General features: G+C 39.6%; 1 protein-coding gene and 1 long non-coding RNA gene across 5 annotated transcripts in view; one reads left to right on the top strand and one right to left on the bottom strand.

Moving 5' to 3' along the window:
- Nucleotides 1–2,955, top strand: part of LOC146395564 (uncharacterized) — a 184,578-nt gene extending 181,623 nt beyond the window's left edge. The window contains exon 3 of the long non-coding RNA XR_014831371.1: nt 587–2,955. This is a non-coding gene — a long non-coding RNA (uncharacterized LOC146395564). The remainder of the gene's footprint in view (nt 1–586) is intronic.
- Nucleotides 1–23,726, bottom strand: part of RAB3C (RAB3C, member RAS oncogene family) — a 317,768-nt gene that overhangs the window by 69,818 nt on the left and 224,224 nt on the right. For all 4 annotated transcript variants that reach the window (XM_003483830.5, XM_003359779.6, XM_085002296.1 and 1 more), the window contains one exon: nt 3,648–3,772. In XM_003483830.5, the coding sequence (XP_003483878.1) occupies nt 3,648–3,772 (125 nt within the window). The remainder of the gene's footprint in view (nt 1–3,647; nt 3,773–23,726) is intronic.

The following is a 23,726-nucleotide window of genomic DNA, read 5'->3' as shown; positions in this document are numbered from 1 at the left end:
GACTATGTTTTTAGAAAACCTCAGAGTTTCTGCCTTTTCTCCTCATTCAGAGCTTGTAAAAATTGTTCAAGTGTTCTTTCTTCTACAATTTCAGGGCAATGCAAATCCCTTCTCCTTCATCAACTTCCTTGTTCTTATTTCCAGTTACATTATTTCTATTTCAGGAAAATTTGTATCTTTAACTATTGCTATTTTTCTAATTTAATATTTAATACATAGTTATATATTATATATAGTACATATCTACAGATCATTGCCATATTTTGTTATATTTGGCATTTTAGATAAAAACAAAAGCCCAGACATTCCTATATATTTTATAGGCACATGAACCTAGTAAACGTGAAAAACACACAAGAGAAGAATGATACCAGCTATAGGATACTGCTTCAGCTCTGTGGAGAGAGAGCACCAGGGTATAGAAGCAAAGATGGCAGAGTTCAAGAAGGAGGCCATGCCCAACAGGCCAAATGAAACAAAATAACCAGGAAAGGGAAAGTCAGAAAAATATGCATTGTCTGTAACAATCTATCTCAGGCACCACCATGGTTGTTTCTGAAAGGTAATATTATCATTGTATTTCCAGGCACCTGATGTATCGTCAAAGTTTGGTGAACTAAACTGGATTATCAAGGGCAGCTGCCATACAAGTATTTTAAAGACCAGCTACAGCTCAGTTCCATCACGTACCCTCATTAAGATGAGCAAATGTTATATGGATATAACCGTCCACAATGGAGAATTAATCGTAACTAGATCAATAAGACTATTACTTTGAGTCATTTGCAAAGATGTGGCAATGATGTTTAAAAATCAGCGTCCAACCTTTGTGTGTATATGATGATGTTCTAGACAATGGCATTTCACCAGTAACTTAAAAACAAAGCTAAGACCTTTAAAATCTTCAAGTTTAGATTGTGAGGATTTTTTTTTTCTATACAAAGGATCTCTCATGATCACTCATAGAAGCATATGTAGTCATGAGAAAAACAAACTATATTAAAGGAGGTAAATGACTCTCTAAGAACGCCCAAGTATTGGTTGCTATGACAACTGCTGGGGGTTATTGAATAGAGGACAAAAATCAATTCGAAATCACCAGAAGAACTTGTATGGGAACATAAAACATCTCTGCCTCACAATCTCAGGAATTTTCCTACATCTATGTACCACATGAAAAAGGTTTGTGTTTATGCCAGTCAGTGGAGTTCTAAGGAAAGTCACCCTCTTGATCCCTGCATTGTAACATCCCCTTCCATAACTTGACCTTTTCAACACCCACGTAATTTATTACAGTGGTAAAAAATGTAGCCAGTTACCTGGATCTTTTGTACCACTGTCACTAAATTCTTGGCTCCCATCGATTTTTCTTTGAACCAAACAATTTTTAAGCTTATATATAGAAGTCAGTTCTATCTGTGTAGCAGTTTCTTCCCCCCATTCCAACGTGGCATGTGCCTGACTAAAGAAAATACAGGGAGGGAAGAGACAGTCTCAGGAAGCCCCCCTGTAACCCTCTCCCAGATTTCTTTTCTCTCTTGTCTTGGGAAACAATTCTCCATTCCTAACTTCCCAAGGAGCTAAAAGGACCAAGGAAAGATTGCCAAGTTTTTTAGAATTTTTGGGGAGAAAAGACTGTTAAGCTGATAGAATGGGGAGAGGCCCTATGAACAAGATGATAACAGCTCAAAAGCAGCTTCAGAGAGACCAGACATCAGCTGTATGACCTTCTCATGGGTGGCTGCAAGAACTATGGAAGGGGTCTTGTGGTCACTGGGTGATAGCCATTGGTCTAATGAGCTCACTAATCTCATAGGGAAATGGTCCAACTTGTGCATAGTTCATTTATGAGATGACCAAGTGACAGAGTGACCCATGGACAGGCTCTCTGCTTCCCTAATCTGTGCTGCACACTCCAGCAGATCAATCCCAAAGGATCCCCTTCAGAGCAAATTGTAGTGGGCTGAGGCACATTATTGGATCTTCAGATTCATTTAGTGAGTGAAACCACTATTAAAAGAAAAATGGAAGAGAACAGGATAGAAAAGAGAGTAGGATCAGAACAAATCTTGTCTAATAAGGGTAAATGTATTTTGTGAAATTTTTGTTTCATTCTCTTTCTCTCAATGTCTGAATGCGCTGGGTTGCTAGAATGAATGCATTTCTTACTGTAGGTCCTGGCCAAAAAGGTTACAAAGGCAGACTCACCCCTGCTAAGAGTCTTTTGATGTTCTGTATAGGAAAGAAAGGAAGAAAAGAAAGAAGAGAAAGGAAGGAAGGAAAGATGGAAGGAAGGGAGAGAAAGAGAAAGATAAAATAATTCCAGCTCCTTTGCTCTCAGGATGGAATTGTTTCCCAACTCCACTCTACTTCCCCAACACTATGCTAGGTTCCAACTTTTCTACTCACTCTCCTCTCAATGTTCCTCTCGATGTTCTTGCTCTACTGTGCCCCTTTATTCATGATGCTACTTATTCTCTTCATGGCTTGTGTACTCTACTCTCCTTTAGGGACCATTCAAGACTTACCTTGCCATTTAACCCATAAGATCGCTCGTTCCTCTCATCATTCACCTCTTTCTAGCCATTTTGCACATTCCCATACATTTTCTCTCCAGGTGCCCCCCTGCATTGCCTTCATCTGCCTGCTGTCCCACTCCACTCACACACTGCCTTCTGACACCTCTCTCCTTTTGTCGGCCTTCCTCCCTCTGTTGCTTTCCTCTTGGCATCTGCCTCCTAGCTTATCATCTCACTATCTCATTTTTGTTGTCATCCTGTTATTTCTGCTTTCTTGTGTATATTTTTGGTCTCCCCACTTGATTGAAAGCTACTTGAGCCCAGGGACTGTGGATCACAATTTTTTTGCATCCCTTTGATGTCTGGCACTGTGCAGAATATCTAACAGGTGCTCAGTAAAAAGGTCTTGAATTAATAAATTAATTATGACTCCCTCCCTCGATACCGACTCTCTACCCCACTCACTCCAGCATTTTTCTCTCAAGATGCAATGTTTTGTGTTCAGAATGGCTTTGCCATTTCCAAAGCTCTTTCGTATCTATCTCTTATCTCATTTGATCTTATCCATAAGGACTTGGTAAAGTAGGCACCGGTTATGGTACTCATTCTTAAGAGATGAGGAGATTATGTCTCAAAGAGGTATGTAAAAGTAATGGGCATTGCCAGTGGTATCTCTAGAACTAGAATCTATAATATGACTTATTCTGTGCCTATCATCCACCCTCCTCCAATGGAAACTTGAAAACAACAGTCACACAATATAACACAGTGCTCACTTAGGGCAAAATGTTGTGTATAGAGAAAAAACCCAAAGAAACAGCAAGCAAGGCATATGGTATATTTCTTATGGAATGAGAATTTGAACACCTTGTACTAGATCCAAATGCTGGCTGTCTATTTTGCTTTTGTAATTGTGCTTGAATTCTAAGGATGCCACAGGAAGTGGGAGGAAATCCACTTAATACTTTCAGAGGATGAGTTGGTTTCCACTATCACATTGACAGTCTTTTCATTAAATCCATTCTAGCAATTAGCTGGGACTCCATACAGTCTTACAAGTAATTACCAAGCTCGCTTGCTCTCTCTTTCTCCATCCCTCCCCCTGCCATTAATTTGTTTGTTTCTCACCAAGCTGTTCTCCTAAATGTTGGCCTCGCTCGGTTGAAATGACCCGCTCATCTTCCATGTCACATTTGTTCCCCACCAGGATGACTTGGGCATTATCCCATGAGTACGTTTTGATTTGAGTTGACCTAAAAGAAAAAGAAGAGGCAAAAAAAAAAAAAAAAAAAATGATCAGAGGAAAGTGCAACAGCATGAAGTGAAAGAGAAGAAATACATCCCACAGATGACGATAATAGCAAAAAATGAAGCCCAAATGTCTGACATTTAGAATTAATTAGTTTAGCATAATTCTACCCTTCAGACACTCATCAGGAATTGCATGAGTCAAAAATCAGGGGAACAGTGATGTTGTATTAAGAATTATCTTGTATTTGATGAGATTGCTTCTCCCTCTCCCCTTCCACCCCACCTTCATAGCTGGAGTGTCTAACCATCCTAGCTTGTCCAAGACAGTCCCAGTTCTAGCAGTACAAGTTCCATGTCCCAGGAAACTCCTCGGTTCTGAGTTACTTGGTCACTATAAGTAGCCCTTCACACAAAAACATCATTTTACCATATTACAGCCATAACTTAAAGAGCTAAGACAATTAGCTTAGGAAATCTGGGGGTAATGATATTTTAAAGAAATGAATTATAAGAATATACTTATGTTTTGCATTATTAAGAGAAAAATGCCAGGTTAATATAAAAACCTGGAGTTCCCGTTGTGGTGCAGTTCTCATGGTGGTGCAGCAGAAATGAATCCGACTAGCATCCATGAGGATATGGGTTCAATCCCTGGCCTTGTTCGGTGGGTTAAGGATCTAGCATTGCTGTGGCTGTCATGTAGGCTGGCAGCTGTAGTCCAATTCAACCCCTACCCTGGGAATTTCCATATGCCACAGGTGCAGCCCTAAAAAGCAAAACACACACACACACACACGCACACATTATATATACTATATATATAAACTACTATATATATAAACTACTATATATATAAACTACTATATATATAAACTACTATATATATAAACTGCGATATGACAAGTTGGTGTTTCAACTTGTCAATTTACAATACACAGGACATCTAGATTTCAGAAAAAGCTTCCTGTATGGGCCATGATGCACATAAAACCAAGTTTTGATTTAGAAACCATATGCTAATTATAATAGTTAATATTTGTAAGGGTTATTCTAAATGCATATGTTAACTTACTCAGTTTAACTAGGAGGGATTATCATTATCATCCCCATTTTATGGTTGAAGGAAATGAGGCATAAAGCGGTTACACAATTTGCCCCAAATGACTCAGCTAGTAAAGTGCTCGATCTGGAAATCAAACCCAGGCAGTAGAGCTCTCAAGGCTGTGCTCTTAAACACACATGTCCGTACTACTCATTCAAAGTTTGAGAAGTGATCTTCTGGTGTGTTTGTTGTCGTTTTGGGAGAGGAAGGAAGCCATTTCTTTAAACCTCCCTTTATATCGGCCTTGTTCTTATTTGAGGACAATAATCCAGTATAAGCAGAAAAGACATTGCCCAGTGGGCCGTTAAGGGAGAGAGATGGAAAAGCTAAACAAGTGATGGAAGTTTAGAGGAAGGGATTTGTAAAGTGTCAACAAGAGACACTTGGCCTGTTCTTACTAGCAAGTATCAAATCTTAAAGGATTTTTAAATAGAAAAGAGTGACAAGCTGTTCTCCACTAGAAGAGAGAGAATGAAAGCAAACAGCTTTAAACAGCAGCAGGAGAGAGCTTTCAATGAGATGGAATCACTCTTTCTCCCTCCTTAGAAGAAAGGAGAGAGCAAAGAGGCAGATAGGGTCTTATTTCAAAGTGTTTCCCTGAACCAAGAGCAAGTTTCCAACTGAGATTATAATATCTGGTGAAATATACCTTTGGTTCCATGTGAGCATCGCAAGGTGTAGCCTATTTTATCAGAAAAATCTGGAGTCATGACCTTTCTGCCTCAGACACTTAAGTTAATATATTCCCTCTGGTAACAATGAGATTCAACATGTATTCACAAACTGGGAAAATAAAGGCAGGCATTCAGTGTCTACACTTTTCACGTACTTCATCTTATGTGTAGGGTAAATGAAAGATGATGAATTCAGAGTGAATTAAAGTGTAAAAATATTCTATACCTGAGACACCTTAAATCTCAAGTGCTAACATTAGTTTTACAAAAGAAATTCCAGAAGATCTTTCAAAGGAACTCAAATCTAATCAAATTTCCTTAGCTAATTTAAAAAAATTATCCCTTTTCTCCTACAGGTCTTGTCAGCCAAGGCTTGGCCTATGTCTGGAGAGGCCCTGGGTTGAGAGCCCCTTGGTTAATGGAGAAAGTTCTTGTCCTGGCACATCGCTAGAAATCAAATACTCAGAATGAGGTTGGAGAGACAGGAGTCACAGGAGAATGCCATCCTGTGTAAGGAGGGGTTGGTGCTAGTAAGTAAATGGCATAGCTTACTGAATTTACAACAGACAAGGCTTGCCTGAAAAACTTCTGTCCTAGGCAAACTCATCCTGCTGCACCTCTGATTGTATAAAGTTAACCTGGGGTGGGGTGCACCTTTGCAACGGTAAAGAAGAAACAACTCAGATAACTGATGTGTACTAACCAAGCTGATGGAATGCTTGCTTCTGCCATTAGACATGGCCTGAGTTGCTCAGTTCTGCTAACATAATAACCCATGGCGTTATTATGGGAGGCCAAAGTGATAGGCAGTATATCTATGCATGCACAACATTCCCTATTTATGTTATATATTATACATTATATATAAATAACATATAAGATTATATATAATACATAGATATAAAATTTAGGGGGACATGATTACATCAGAACTATCTTCCTTTCCATTTCTTTTTTTTTTGGCTGCGCCCATGGCATATGGAAGTTCCCAGGTTCCTGGGCCAGGGATTGAATCCAAGCTGCAACTGTGACCTATCCTACAACTGCAGCAATGTCATATCCTTAACCCACTGCACTGAGCTGAGGTCTGAACCCTAAACTTGTGCCTCATCAGCAACCTGAACTACTTCAGAGATAGCTCCTTAATCCAGATACTTAACCCACTGCACCACAGTGGGAAAATCTCCTTTTGTTCATATGTAAGAAATATTTTTCTATAACCTCCTCAGTGTTCTAAATGCCAAGGAAATAATATAAAATGAGTATTTTCTACAATTACCAGGGAACTATAAAGAATCATTATCTTAAAAGCTTAAAGGGCCATTAGAGACCATTTCTCTTTTTAATCAAATAAGAATTGTGGTCTGGGGCATTTAAATTGAAGCAAAAAAAAAAAAAAAAAAGAAAGAAAAAGAAAGATTAATTTGCCGTTAGAGTTGGTTAATCAAATAAGATTTGTTACTGACTACTCTGAACTTTCTGATGATGTCCACCATTCACAGAGTAGCTTTAGGCAAAGCCCAATCACCAGCTCCTGGGGATCAGAAACAGGCTGACTGACTGATGAGTTACCACACATCATAGGCTCTAAAATGCCACCGGTTATAAGATGAAAATTCTTTTATGAATGGACAAGAACAAAAAGTGGCCAATGAAACTATGATGCGACACTTTAATGATAGTCTTGCTAGATACACTTGTCAGTCACATCAGCTTCTTGTTAGTTTGAAACTTTTTTTCATGTATTCTGAGTGATTTAGCATTTCTTTTCTGCTTTCAGCTCCTTTATACATGACGCTTTGTACAGGACAGATAATCATTCCATAACTCTTTCAATAATAAAAGTCAACATACACTTCTGAGCTTGTGGGTATCTTCCCTTAAATCCTATAGAGCAGGACTTCCTGTTGCTTTATAGTAATATATGAAATGATGCTAATATCAAACTGCGATCCTTTTCTGCATATATAGTATCTTTCTACCCACGTCCTAACAATTCTACCACTTAGTTGAGGTAATGACAATATTTGCAGCTATGATCAAGAACAGGTGGTGGAATCCATTTTTTGTACAGCTGCACAGTGATTATAATAAGCCATTGAATGTAAGACATCTCAATTTTAGAGATGTTAAAATATGAACAGTTGTGCAACTTAGATTCTGTAAAATGCTATTGTTTTCTTGATATTTCTTTCGTGGATGAAGATCTAGGTTGAAGTCAGTGCTCAGGTTTTCCCCTTAGCTCAGGAAAACATGGACATGAGAAATATAAACCCTACAAATTGAGACCAATCCAGAGTTGTATATATTTCATCTAGAGTGTACTATGAATTAAAGTCAAGAATGTTGGGATGACATACAATTTCTATTCCTTCCAACTCAGAATTTGTTCAGCTTGTTTTAAAAAAAAAAAGTGTGAACAAACACTGAGTGAATATTGGAAAGTCCTTCTGCATTCTTCAGCCTCAGCATCCCCATCTGTAAAGTGAGGTCACCACATTCTATATTTAATCTCTAGGGCTTGTGTAGGACAGATGTGGTTTTAGGTAGTGTCATGCTCTACTTTCTAAGTTGCGAACATCTTTTTACAAATGCTACACATTATTAGCCTCAGCTTGGGCAACCAGCTGTTCCTCTTCCAAATCCAGCTCCACTCATCCTTTAACTCCTAGAATCTAAAAAAAATTTAATTTTTAACTGAAGAATATCAAAATTTATCTCTGGTTCATATTTCTAGGCTAAGGTCCTACACAGATAAATTTCTAACTGGAAGTAAATGGCTTTCCTTTGCTATGTCTATTAGGAGTATGGCATACGTTTATTAAATAAATTCTCCTTTACTAAGACATTTCTATCTACATGCTTTTGCAGTTATTTGCTATACTTTGTAAAGTTTCTTATTTGTGAATGAATTTTTATCACATTGTTAGGGACTGTCTTATTTCTTTGTCTGTTAGAGAGACATATTTAAAGAAGGTAGCTGTCACCAAATAATATACATGTGAAAAGATGATTTATTTCTGAATCACTGCAAAAGATCCTTTGGGACTTACTGTTAATCTCAACAAGATTAATGGACTCAGAAGCAATACACCGGTCACCATGGTTACTGTAGGAATGACAATTAACTCAGATCTTACCACTACCAGATCATGGTTACCAAAAAAAAAAAAAAAAAAATCTGTTATTTGTTTTATAGTTAAAAACAAAAATAAAACAACCACCTCTATATTTATGTATTTTCTATGTATTTATATTTTTTTCTCTATTAATATTTATGAAGAGAGGGGGATTTTGTTTTCGTTTTGTTTTTTATATTATGAAGAGGGAGATGAAGAGTTTTTCATATTTTACCCATAAATGACTGAACTCTGCACAGAATAAAATAATTTTAGTTTGAAGAGCTGTAAACAAACAAAATTCCTACAATAACTTTATTCGTCTTCCCTTGTTCTGGGTGTAGAAATAATTTCCTATGAATTCAACCTGTTTCATAGAGAAGAGGATCTTTTTAGTCATAATGTTCTGAAAAACAGTCCACAAAATCAACCTAAGTAACCTCAAAAAGCAGTTTTTTCTTAGGGTCTGATCTGGGCTATCCACAGGAAAAATGAGATGTCAGAGAGTTTTCCCTACTCAGGGAATCTCAGACACAGCTTAATATCACTTCTTTTCCTCCTTCTGGAAGCTCAAATTTCTCCTATTCTCCTCACCATTCAGGAGCCTTGGCTTTTAGCATCTCAGCAGACTTGGAATTAAGGAAGTTTCTCAACCTGCTACTGCTCATCTCAAAGGATTGGCTCTTCTGATACTTTTCCATTAACTTAATCATGTATTTATCCAATTTTTTTCCTCAACCCTTAGAGAGCATTTAAAAAGCATTTCCACTTAAAACAATTAAATCAGAACCTCTAGGTACATCATCATAGGTGCCAAAAATAATATCTCCAGGTGATTTATGTGTATGAGTCTCCCTGCAGCTTTTTTAATTTTTAAATAATCTGTTTCTTTACTTCCCATCTAACATCCAAAGTGCTTGCAGGTGGTTCAGAGATTACATACAAAATAAAAGATATATACGAAATAATTTTTAAAATGAATGGGTAGTATGGAAACAAAAGTAGGAACATAATAAAACGCAACCGTAACTACTAAAAGTACTTTAGGAGTTCCTAAAGTACTTCCTAACAGTAGTTTAGGAAGTTGAGGAGCTAGGCTTTGCATATTTGCATTAATTCATTTAATAAGGGAGCTAAAAAAAGAAAATTTTTTTCTTTTTCTTTTCTTTTTTTTTTTTTTTTGCTTTTTAGGGCCATACCCATGGCATATGGAGGTTCCCAGGCTAGGGGTCTAATTGGAGCTACAGCTGCTGGCCTACGCCAGAGCCACAGCAATGCAGGATCTGAGCCGCGTCTGCGATCTACACCACAGCTCACGCCAACGCCAGATCCTTAACCCACTGAGCGAGGCCAGGGATCAAACCTGCAACCTCATGGTTCCTAGTCAGATTCATTTCTGCTGCACCACAATGGGAACTCCAAAAAAAAAAAAAAAAAAAAAAAGGGAATGTTAAAAAATGTATCCTCAAATAAATGTTCTTCAATCCTTAATATCTTTTATTACTTAAAGAGATCGGTTAATAGTTTTCGGTAAAATTGCTACAGTCTCATTAAAAATTCTAATTAGAGAAAAAGCTAAAGCAAAGAATAAAAATTATCAGAATTCTCAGTAACCCCCAAAAACTGCCACGAACATCTTGGTGAACCTATCTAGAGTATACTGTACTACTGACCTCACTGAGTCATCACCTTCCTGTAGGTGGATTATATGTCCCTGCCCTCCTGGCTTGGGACTGAGCCAAGGGAATTGCTTTGACCAATGGAATACAAGGTGATTTGATGTAAGCCTCTGGTGAGCAAGAGGCAGCAGAGGCACTGTGTGTTTCATCAGCCCTCTTCCATTCTTGCTCATCATCAGGGAAAGAGCACATCCCAGAAAGGAGCCTCCCTACTGGCCTGTCCCAGGAATGAGAAGACAGGAGGAGCCCAGATGAGTGCCACAGGGTCAGCAAATCTCAGCCAAACCTGTAAGAGCCCAGTTTAATATAACACCCTTCCTATAGTTTGGCACTCCTTTCTAACATCATCTCTTGCTGCCCTCTCTCCTCCCAATTCAGGAGGAACATTAATATTAATATGACCCATTATATTATTAATATTAGTATACCCTTATTAATTTCTTTTAATTTCTCAAACATGCTACATTCTTCAACAAGTCACAACTATCATTTGGGCGACTCGGTTTTGAGAGGCCTAAAACCAAAAAACCATAAGGGCCCAATTTAAGGGGAAAAATGAAAATTAGAAATACAGAATTAGGTCCAGAGCAATCTGTAGCAGATGCTGTTTGTATTCTGCCCATATCCCCCAGGTCTTGGCACTTCTGTGCTGGTTGGCTAACTTCCAAGGACCAGTATCTGCAGCATTTTGCTTTAAAGTCTTCTCTAGAGCAATGGAAGGCCATTATGCCCATCAAGAAAGATCAAATGTAATAATGCAATAGCATAGCCCAGGAGAGGACCTCAGCCAGTTACTCATGATGATACAAATACTCTTTATTGGAGGCCTTTCCTTCCCAGCTCATTTCCCTACCCCCATGGCTGTTTCTCATACTTTCTGAAAAAAGCTACTTGTATACAAGTTCCTCTCTATGAGTTCACTTCAGGAAGAACCACACTAAGACACATGGAAGGAACTTGTCCAGGTAAAGGGCCTAAGGCTTCCTAGAACAGTTCTGGAGCTGGCAGTACTGACTTGAAAGTGCTGATTGTTACATATTAAGGACTTCTGGGGTTGGTTGTTAAACTGTCTTGACATTGACCATGAAGGGTGTATTTATACCATGGAGATTAGCAAATGCTACAAATCAGATTTTTCTCTTTTGCTTTTGTCTTTAAGAGTCTGATGACTAGTACATCATAGAATTTAAGCTTCATTTGTTTGGCAAGGAAGCCACCTGTTGCCATCACATGTGCCACCGTCTAAAACACATTCATCGCCTCTACGTCAGGCTCTCTTGTTCTCCTCCATCTGGTCTCAGTGCACATCCTCCTCTGGATTAGGTGCCCCTCATGACGCCCGCCCCACGCCCTGTACCTCACTCACTAGGCCCTTCTTACTTGTCTGTATCTGAAACCGAATGGGACCCTGAGGGACTCCTGGGCACACAAGCCTTTCTCTGTCCGCCATTTCTTGTTTTTAAGGAATAAGCTTCTGCCTCCATGACCTTCTCTGAGTTCCAAAGGACAGGTTGAAATGGATCCTAATCAGGGAAGGGAGGGTGCAGAGATAAGGGAGGAACAGTCAAGAAACAATAGTACAGCCTCGGGGCAGGATCCTGGTTTCTCTTCAAGGAATAAAGGTAACAACAATCTTGAGCTCTTCTGCAGAATTGAAATACCCAACAAATGAAAGATGTTAATATTCTTACCAGGACCACCAGAATCAGTCCTAGGTCCACTAAACACCAACTTGAAAGAAGAATGAAAGCTTGCATCTACCCTGATCCTTATTTGTGGCCCTATTATCTACTCTCGAACTAAAAAACCACTTCCTATTCTCTCCCCAAAGAGAGCACAGTCTTTAGGGCATTAGCCTGGTGTGGCCTCCTTTGACTGGCAAAGCAATAAAGCTATTTTTTTATTCTTTGCCCAAATCTCTGTCTGTTTTTATTTGGCACTGGTGGACAGAGGCTGAGTTTTGGCAACATATCCCTCCTAGACCACAGATCCTGGGAGGACAGGGATCCCAGACTCTCTGTTCACCATTGTGTCTCTGCATTCAGGAAAGTACCTGACATGTAGGAGTCTTTCAGATAGTAACTGTGCAATGAGTGATCAAATGGATGAGTAAATGATAGACTGAACATGGCAAAAAATGCCTAAGAAGTTCAGTTAGTTCAGAAAAGAATTATAAAATAAAAACAGCATAGGAGGAGGGTCATCACTGTGTGCAGTGCTAGTGCCTCCCCGCTTCCCTTTCAGGAAGTGTTGCTGGTGGAGTGCTTCCATGGCCTTTGACACCCTGACCATGTCCTTGGTAGAGAAAAGCAAATGTTGGCCCCTCCATGGCCTGCCAAGGCCCTCTGTGTGTGGAGCTATTCATCCCAGCCTGCAGGACTCACTTTTTCCTTTCTGCTTCAGCACCAGTGGTCAGGATGAGGATATTCAAGGAGTAATTTAGCACCTCGACCTCATGGAAGAGAAGCTTTGGAAGGCCCTAGTCTAATTCCCTCGTTCTGCAGGTGACAAAACTAAGATTCAAGATGTAGAGTGGTATATTAATAAAGATGATGAACTTGCTTAGTGATTGATGTAGGTCAACATCCCGAGTCCCTGTGTCTATTCTTCTACAACATGCTGTCTGCCTCCACGGGGAAGAGGAGTGACTGCATTGTACTGAATAGGGAAGTTGGTAAGTAATTCATATGCTAAATAGTTGACTATCCTTTAAAAGTAAATAGTGTGGGTCAGGGATAATGAACCCAACTAATATCCCCGCTCAGTGGGTTAAGGATCCTGAGTTATGTGACCTGTGGTGTATGTCATAGATGCGGCTCAGATTTGGCTTACTATGACTGTGGTGTAGGCCAGTAGCTACAGCTCTTAATTTGACCCCTAGCCTGGGAACTTCCATATGCCACGGGTACAGTCCCCAAAAGACCAAAAATAAATAAATAAATAGTATGTCTCCTGGGGAAACCCAAATGCCTCAAATCTCCATACACATGAGTGTCATGAGCAAAACTGGGTGTGTCTGAAGGATCTCTTTGATCCGACTCTCTTCAGGAAGTCTGCTGATGAGAGCCAAGAGTGACCATTTATTTCAAGAACTCAAGAAGCAGTGGGTTTGGGAAACACCTTGGACCACGTCAGATTCTGCATTGTTCATCTAAGACCCATTTCCATCGTGCCTCTGTTATAACTTCTAATCTCATTTTTATTTTTCCACAAGTCAAATTCTATTTTTTTAATCCATATGTGTGGTAGGAACAATTGGACATTTTTTAATGCAAGATAGAAAAACAACAGCTGGGTAGAGGAAGCATCACCCTCTAGAAAATAAAGAGAGGCCGCTTCAATGAGCAGAATGGAATTTGACACAGGAAAGGGGCAGCCGTTCCTAGGCTCTAGAATACCTAGGTTTTTCTGCCACAATTGGAAAGGCCAAAACCATTGTAACAAATATCCCTATCTATCTATCCATCCATCCATCTATCTATTTTTTAGGGTTGTACCCATGGCACATGGAGGTTCCCAGGCTAGGGGTCGAATCGGAGCTACAGCTGCCAGCCTATGCCACAGCCACGCCAGATCTGAGCTGCATATGTGACCTACACCACAGCTCAGGGCAATGGCAGATCCTTAACCCACTGAATGTGGCCAGGGATCCAACCCACATCCCAGATACTAGCCGGGTTTGTTTCAGCTGAGCCATAATGGGAACTTCCAAATATCCTTTTCTTAAATTGGACAAGACTGCACTGATCCTGTGGGAATTAATGGTTTTTGCTAAGATTCTTGCTTCTTAGCTGAAGGGAAAGCTAAACTTAGAAAGTAGCATTGGCTCTACCCTCACTCAGATACTAAAGCCTTGTCCTTCCCTTTTGCGGCCTGGGGGGCTCAGCAGATGAGAAGCTTTACACATATTGGACCAAAGCCTGAGCAATGAGGCATGAAAGACATTGAGAGGACTGAGAAGGGCACTTCTCCTCCTGGGGGGGAGGCGGGGTTTCCAGGAGTGGGATGAGACCACGGGTCTATGGCGAGGGGAGCTGGGGAAAGGCAAGCTGGGGATTCAGAGATAAAGATGAGGAGAGGAGAAATGACCACCAAGCCCATCTGAAGCCCAGCTTGCAGGTTAGTGAAGCCTCAGTTCTAGGCAGGAAGATAGAACTGGATATAGTTATATCCTTTATTCCTCATGTGCTAGGCAACTCTTCTGAGATCTCATTGTCAGGAAAAAATTGTGGAAGACTTGGAAGAGGGCAAAAGAGATGCCTAGAAGTCTTGCCCAACACGCCTTTCCAGGCCATCTCTTATTTTACACTGACTTTGAGCTATTTTCCAATTCTATAAATGGAAGAAAGTAGAAAATATTATAGATGAGTTCTTGCCAATACAAAATAGAAATGCAAATGATTTGTGTATGGTGGAATGGAACTGATCATTGCCCCATAAATATTTACCTATTTTACAACTACTGGTAAATGCATTCCTGTATGCCCTATTGCCACTATGCATTTTCACTGAATACTCCCTTGAGCTCTGGTAACACTTACTGGTTTCATCATTAAGTGCTGGATTAAATAAGATCCTTGACATGTTATTTTATATTTGGATGAAAGTTGTGATTTTACCTTATTTTAAAGAGAAATTAACCAAATAACTGATGTAAGGCAGGCACGTCTTGGGAATGATGGGCAACCTGTGCCTAGGAAAGGAATCACCACTGTGCCTGCAGTAGATACTCGACCATTCTGATGGGTTATTAGGTTTAATGACCACAGGATTCAGCATCAGTAGAGACCCAAGAGAGGCAGTGGTGAGAACATTCCCAGTCATGCTGAGTCAGACTAAATGCTTTAAATGTTTCCTAAAGTTAGCAAGGACCATCCTCTGAGATACAGAAGAACCTAGCCCTGGCTGTCCCACATGTGAAGTACTTGTCACTGTGGCGGTATAATAATGATAATAATACATACAATATATAAAGATAAGATAAAGTCATAATAATAAAACAACTTCACTTATTTAACTCTCTATATCAGGCAATGTACTAAGTGCTTTATATTTATCTCAATTCCTATAAAACTGTAAGGTAGACACTATTGTTTCCCCCATTTTGCAGAAGACGACATTGTAAAATGAACACCTATTGAGGGTAAGTTACCAGAAACCCTTAGCTAATATAATGCAATTGGAACACAAACCTTTCCACTGGAGTAAGAGCTCAAAGTCCTGTGTTCTAGTTTTCGTACCCAATTCTGAGAACTTAAAACTATTCTCTCAGCTTTCTTGCATCTCTGCCAAGTGGGGAGAACAAAGCCTACAATATTTTCATCAAATTTCCAAGGAGACCAATGAGAAAATGCCCATGAAAGAGTTTTGAAAACCTCAGAGTGCTATATGAATGAAAAGGATTATTATTAGCAGCAAAGCAGTATTAATTATTCACATGACATTGGTATGTTATCTCCAAATCATTCTCTAAATAATCCTCATTGTAATTTCCTTAGCTGTTCTGTAACTGCTAATTAGAAAAGGTTAAAGTGGGAGAAAAATAAAGCCAAAATATTAAACGATTAAATTTTAGTTTAACAAATGCGTTGCCAGGCCTTGCTTGAGAAGCTGGGGATACTAAGCAGTGAAGAAATATATGGGCTCTGCTCTCAGGGCACTGCAGGCTGGCCCCACACTGTGGTATTGCAAATATACTCTAGTCAGCAGGTGTATATTCAACTACTGAACACAAGACACCAGTGTCTACAACATAGGAAGCTGCCTTTTGAACCTTAGAGGGCAACAGAATCACTTGCAAGGGTTGCCGCCACCTTCTGAGTTCCACCTCCAGATTTTCTGACTTAGGAGGGCTGAGGCAGGGCCTGAGATTCTGCATTTCTAACAAGTGCTTAAGCGGTGCTGATGCTGCTGGATTTCCACCACACTTGGAGCAGCACTGTAGTGGAGGAGACAAAGAAGTAGGATTTGGCTCCTGTCCTCAGGCTGCTACATTCACTAGAAAGAAAAAAATGTCTGGTTCAAAGAGTTTGTGGTCAGATGGGCAGGGTAGGTGGGGGCCCTTCCAGTGGGAAGGCTGTGGTGATTGCTGTAGAAGCATGGGGGATGATGGAACAAGAAGGTGGTGAGGAGCAGGGGCTGTAACTCTGGGAAGTAGAGAGGGTGTGCAGATGCAGGATATGGGTTTGTACACTGGGTCTTCATAAGGGTGACCATGACTCTAAGTATTGCCAAGTGTTAAGATTTAATCTCCAAGGCAGAGAAATGCACAGACTGCAGCAGAGGATCACAGTGCTAGAATGGGGTTGGGGTCTCCAGGGTGAAGAGCTGGAAGAGACTTTCAGAGGGGGCCCCATGCTGGCAGTGGTGGTGGAGATGTGTGGGGCAGTGAAGGGGGGTGGTCTGGGGACTGGCCCTTGGACCTGACATCAGTGGTTCACTTACATGAACTCAGATTGCCCTCTGGTAAAGTGAGAGACAGAAGTGGGTACGGTAGGTCAGGGGTCATCCCAGATAGCTTCATGTCTTAGGGAGAGAGAAGGGCAGTGAGGAGGAAAAGAAAATGATAAAATGGAATCAAAGAATTATTAGCTTTGGAGCCAAGTAATGGACTTAGCTGGGGGCTGTTGTCCCTTCCCTCAGCCTTGGGTTCTGGTTAAACATATTTGGAAAAGCCAGGCACTGTTGTCTCTCTCCCAATCTAGCTACCTTTGAACCCCTCCCATCTAACATTTCTGAAGCATTAATCAAAGGTTTGCTGTAAAAATCACTGTGAAATCACCTCTCTCTTACCTTTGAAATGACAGCATTTTTCAGATGAACCAGAGCAAAGAGGTTTTGCCATTAGAGAGAACTCTGGCCTCAGGAAACCAGAATATATGAAAAAGCCAAGCCCCACAGTCACCATCTGCCCGAGGCTGAAGAGGGTAATTGCTATTCAGTCTTCCTTCAGCTGCCATGTCAAACAAGGCATGGGCTAAGGGGTCCAGCTGCAGGCTGTACATACAAACCAAGCCCTTCTGTAGAAACATTTGATCATGCAGTAGAGAAGTGGTTCATGGACTCCGTGCTCAGCTCAGATGGAATCCTGGCCTCTGTGCCTCTGCAGGGTCAGAATGATCCACAGTTACACTGTAGCCCATGGAGGCAGACAAGGCCTTGGTGACACCATTATGGTGGGGGAAAATTCTAGAAGTCTACCGTTTAAACAAGAGGGGAGGGCAAACTCCAATTGACATGTAAGAGAAATATATCAACTTAAAGAAGATGCATCTGGTGCATATGAGCAGATGTTCTTGAAAAATGCATCTACCTTTCTATTCCTGCTTTAGAAACTGCCCAATATCACCATGCTTCTGGAGAAGATTAGGTAGTAATAATCACATCTCAAACTGATACAAAACAACAAATGAACTCTAACACACATACACACACACAGAAAGCACAGACAAAGATGCAAAGAGGACTTCCATACCAAAAGAAGCACTTTTGTTTCTTGAGTAGTACTTTCTAGATGTATCTTTCATTTGCCTATTTGTTCTCCCGTAAGTTTGCAGCTTGTCTCTTGCTGTTTTCTGTACGGCAGGAGACTGACCTTTGCACGAGTGTTTCCCAGGCTATCTTGCCAGCTGGTTTCTAATAGGAGATGCAGTCAGGAGACTGGAGAGGGAGGAGGACAGAAATTCAGGGTTTCCCCACCTCACTAAAAGAGGTGGCAGCTTTACAGACATGGACTGTTCCAGCACTTGGTCAGTGGTGGCCCCAGTTGTAGGCTCTAGAAACACAATCTCAAACCCCATTGGTTGGTAATCTCTGGATTGTCCCATTGCCCCTAGCCATCGGGGATTAGCTTCTCTCTATTGAGGGACCTGGCCAAGGTCTATTTCCTGGGCTGGATCCTCACTGACTATGTTAATATTTGAATAGTTTTTCATGCAGGAAGCAAAACAGGATACTGCTTTGTAGCTCAAAGTCTAGACTGCTTTATTTCTCTATGGTGGATGCTTCCTCTTCCATACACATGTTGGAATGAAGAATAGTAAAAAGTTAACATAACTAGAGAGTCTCCCATTGTAATTACCAACTCCAGAAAAATCAAATTGGGCTCAACAGATATATGCTCTCAGCTATGAGAACACTGAAAACTACTTACTAAGTTTTAGTTAGTTAACAATGCACTGGACACTATCCAAGAAAATAAATGGAAAAAAAAAAGAAAAAAATAAAATTATCTATAAGGAGAAATAATAGTAAATGTAGAAAAATACAGGCTATAATAAGCAAAAGCCATTTAGTCAAAATTCTAAACACCTAAATAGTGTTTATTGAACTATTTGAAATAACTATAACTGGATTCTGGCAAAACAAATGAATTTTAAAATAACAAAACATTATGTAGCATTTCTTGAGAAATGGACATCCCAGTGCACAAAGAAAAGCTGCAGAAAACTGCATTCTCGCCTGACTGCAAAGGAGAACACCCAGAGCTCAAAGGCGAAATCAATGACAAGAAAACTGATCTTTGTCTCAGGAAATGAAACTGCCAATTTCAAATAGATGACTGAGGTGTTTTTCTCTCCTCCTCTTATTATAGGTTAAAGTGGTAAACCCGTAAGGCAAATCTTGTGCTGATAAGTAGCAAAGTAAGTGGCCCCAAAGTTCTTTTCAATTTTTAATTTGACTTGTAATGTAGTTAAATAATTCATCATGAAATGAATACTAGAATTACTTCGAGGGATTTCTACTCATATTTAATTTGTATGCTTCGGATTTAAATCTAACCCTTTAGAAAAGCACTTTTCTCACCGAATTATTTTCTGCTACATGATGGACTCTCTTTCTGCTTGTCCACTGTGGTCTGCTTTTATTTGGACTATTAAGATTTTCAAATATGATAGCCATATGACCTTAACCACAGAGGGTGCTAGAGTTTCTTTTTTTTTTTTGCCCATGCATGAATTCCTGGGTCAGGGATTGAACCCACACCACAAGAGTGACCTAAGCCATAGCAGTGACAATAACAGATCTTTAATCCACTGTGCTGCCAGGGAACTCCTAGAGTTTCCTTTAGTATTAGCAACATTACTAATTCTCCTGCTTTTTGGATTCAGCATTTCAGCAATCAGGTTCATAAAAATTCTATCTGCCAGAACAAATATCAACAATTCCACATACCATATGTGGTGGTCATGGCTTTCCTCTAACCTCCATGCACTTGCTTTTTTACAAGAAGGTAATTTTGTCAGATTCTCTAGCAAAAGGCATCTTGGCATAAAGAATAGTAAGCTCAAAAATCCAGTAAAACCAAAGTGTGTGATGAGCCTAGGGAATGTTAATAACTCAGTGTCACTGGGATGCTGTGTATGAATGGAAGGGAATATCAAATTCCATGGGGTGGAAGGATTTCTTTTGGGTTTGAAATATTTAATTTTAACCCCAAATTGTTTCTTCTCAGATAAGAGAAGGATATCCCTTGAGAACTATGACTTTCCCTGAAAAAGGTTCTTTTGACTTCAAAATATCACTGAAGAATTTGTGCCTGAAGTGTCCTTGGAGGCTGAACTTTGATAAAAGAGAAACTTCTAAATTGGAAGCTCTTTTTGTCAGGAAAAAAAAATAGTAGAAACACACATTTAAAAATTAGAAATATATGACCCTTGAATCTTAGCATTTTTCAAAGTGAATGATAGGGGTCGATGATGTAAGAATTCTAGACACGACAGTAAACTCCACAAATTCACATTTGCCCCAAACTGAACTGAAACTTGAAAATGAGTGTCAGTTTGTGGCTGTGAGCTTTATAAGAAACAGGTCACCATCATTCAGAAAGGTTTTGCTTCCCAACTGCAGTGACCATCCAGATGACACCCTTGTAGCTTGACATTCTGCCTTTAAAAGCTTATCATACCAGAGAAAGGAAGAAGTAGAAAAAGTATCTCGTAGATTCACGGTCCTATTACCCAGGAAAATTTAAGATACAAATCAAAGTAATCCTTTCTAAAAGAAAAATGGCTATTCTAATGGCTGAGCACTTTATTTTCTTATTCTGTAGAAGAAGAGAGGTGATGACGTCATTACTAGTCCACTAGGTTGGTTGGAAGTTGCTACTATTCAGGTCTTGCTAAGTCATCTGTGTATCTCCAATTCTTCCTCTTGCTTGGTACCTCTTCACCCCACCACCCACATGCCATTGATACTGGCACTGCCTGATGAGTCCACTGAGATTAAAGCTTTGGTTCATCTAAGTGGACATGAGCCAAAGGGACCAATATCCATTGTGGCCACACTCTGAAGAACATAAACAAATAGGTTTCCATCCAATTGTTCAAATAGTGGTTCTTGACTAGGGCTGATTTTTGTCCCTTCAGTGATGTTCAGCTATATCTAGCATGTTTTTTGACTGTTGTAACTGGAGGAAGGGGCTGCTACTGACATCCAGTGAATAGGGGACAGGGACATTGCTAAAGACTCTTCAATGCACAGGACATCTGCCCCCCTCTTCCCCAGCAGAGAGTTACCTGGCCCAAAGTGTCAATAGTGTCATAGGGGAGAAATCCTGTTTCAATAGACCAAGGGATTTATTTTCTTCCATAATCACTTATCTAGGGAGCTTGTGTTTTACCTTAGTATGAAGTCTGAGTGGTCAAGTCTGATGAGCTCAAAGAATTCAAGCTAGCTACTTAGGTTGCTTTGAAGGTGCACAAACAAGCAAGAAGCAACACCTGAATGCTAATAGCCCTTGCTTTATTGGAAAAGTAAAAAAGATGTATATTCAAAATGCCATGGAAAATAGACTTTTTAAGCAGAATGATTCTTTTTTGAGGGGGTGATATTTTTTAGATTTAACAATAACATGCTAGTCTTCCATTTTCCTAGGACCACAAGATCTGTGACTAGTTAGAATCAGTTAAATTTTCAATCTTGGTGGTAGACCAGCATTTTCAATAATATTCTTTTATCACCAGACATATCCAACGCAATTAGATGCCCAATCTCTTATCCTCTTTCTGCCCTAAAACTGAGGAAATGCTTGCCTGTGTTCTAATCTCCTTAAAATGACCATAATAATTAGCATTTATTGAGCACTTCCAATGGGCTAGGCGCTTTTAAAAGGATTTTACATGTTTGGTCTTATTTTATACTCAAAACGACCCCAAGAAATGGGCCTAATAGTATTCCCATTCTATAGGTGAGTAAAATGAGGCAGAGGGAGGTGAAGCATCATGGCTAGAATTGGACAGATTGAAAAAGGAGGGGAAAGGAAACAAATCTAGGGGGTTAAGTTCCAGAGCTGACACCCTATGCTTACGCTTATTGCACCTCTAGGCTTATGCTTAGTTTAGGAGATTATATTCCCTCCTTCTCTCCTGATACATTTATTTTCCTTCCTCCCCTTATAATATTTCTGTTGGATATGAATCCATCTACCATCAGGCTCCTTAAAGTAACAGGAAAAAATAACCACAAAGGAGCCAGATAACCCACTTAACAGAGATATAAACACTTACGTTTTTGGAATTAAATGGAAAAAATTTGGCTCCTGGTCATATAAGGATTTAATATTTAGATACCACCCCACCCATGCCATAGCCCTTTCCACACTCTCTCGTGGTAGAGTCATTTTTTGGGGGGATGGGCTTTACAGTGATCTCTATTTGCCCACTCAGGCTAAACACCCACAGCATCTTTCTAGGAATATTTCTTGCTACCCCTCTGCTCTCCAAGTTACTCACACTTCCTAAAACAAGTCCAACTCATCATCTGGGCACATATTTCTATGCTCTTTAAATACCATCTCTTTCCTTTCTATATACTCAAAGACTGTTCATCTTTCAACCCTCAGAACAAGGTCTACCTTTAAGCCACGTTTCTGTTTTCTTGGTTCTTGTAATGTTTGCTATTTATACAGCTCAGCTGGCTCTTGATTCCATACATTATTTTATGTTGTTAAAAAAAAGCATTATACAGGCGTGTACTCATTTTTCATCTGACTTGTGGAGATGGATTCTTGAAAACAGAACCTTAGACTGTCTTAACAGTGTATTCTTCAAAGAACTTAACAGTGCCCAATATTTAGTCATTTAGTAAATGACTAATTAAATGTCTGCAGTTTGGTGAAAATGGACCGTTATAGTTCTGAAACAGAATCTAAATATGTGGACAAATTAAAACCTAAATAAATTAAAACATAATTTTATCCCTCAACTCTTTTATTATTGCAGTCTGAAATATATAAAAATCTTAGAAACCATCTAATACAGGGTCAAGGGATATTATGAAAATAGGGAAATGACAAAACCATTATCTTTAGGGCTTTATTAGCACCAGGATGTGAAAAATATATTGTAATTGAAAAATCTTTTGTTGTCATAGCTGACAATCTTTTGGTAGAGAAGTCATAGCTTATATATTGTAGGTGTTCTTTCTACAAATACCTTCCGCAAGAAGGGGATGTTCTTGAGTGCTCATATGTGAACACTCTTCTGAAGAAATAATGCTGTCACTTTACTTGTGGATGCAGCAAACACAAACACACACAGTGTACAGTGATTTTATTTTCCCTCCTGTGTGACATTCAGAACAAACCAGCTTTAGAGTAATATTCTTTCCTAAATTTGTCTTTATTGCAAATAAAGTGCTAAAGATGTGCTAGCAATGGTGCTAAATAAGACAGATGCTTCTCTGGGAGGAAGAAAGCAACTGTGAAGCCACATGATTCATGTGCAGCCCCAAGTCCCTTGCTCATAGCCCTCCCCTGGTTAGCAGTTTGCCTGGGGAGAAAGAAATCTGGATGGAACAGGAGCAATTCCTGAGGGCTCTGAGATCAGAAGCCTGGGGAAGATAACAGGAGTGTAAAAGCACACAATAAAGGAAAATTCTGATTGAAAACCCCCATTAAAACCCATAGGGATCTTGACACTTGAATTCAAAGGAAAACAAGAAAAAATGGCTGGTCAACTGCTTTTTACCAGCTGTCCTAGAAAGGAAAAAAAAGTTGGTTGTATTAAGACATGTCACCAAAAATTTCTGTTGAAGAAATTCACTGTCAGAAAACGAGATTTAGAGAAAGAACAATTAACTAAGGATCCTGCCAGTTTATAAGAACTTCCTGTTTTTACAAAGCCCAGAGAACAGGCTGAATTCCTTTAAAGCTTATTGTTCTGAATGCCATTATCTTCCTGGTCTGCTAGCTATCTTCTATGAAGAATTTATGCCTTTCAATCTGCACAGTAAATCACTCAGCTGAGACTGCAGCAGACATGACACTCACAAGTTCTGGATCATTTGCAGAAGGCCAGCTGGTCATGAGAAAATGGGCTGACATAGATGATCAAAATCTGGCCTTATTTTTATATACACAGAGCTGTTTTTGTAAGAAAATC

Source organism: Sus scrofa, chromosome 16 (genome assembly GCF_054392235.1).
Source record: "Sus scrofa isolate SSC_HxYL_T2T_F1_AM1 chromosome 16, Sscrofa_HxYL_maternal_Yorkshire_Landrace_v2.0, whole genome shotgun sequence".
NCBI classification, from domain to species: Eukaryota; Metazoa; Chordata; class Mammalia; order Artiodactyla; family Suidae; genus Sus; species Sus scrofa.
This window is presented reverse-complemented; position numbering and strand designations above follow the sequence as displayed.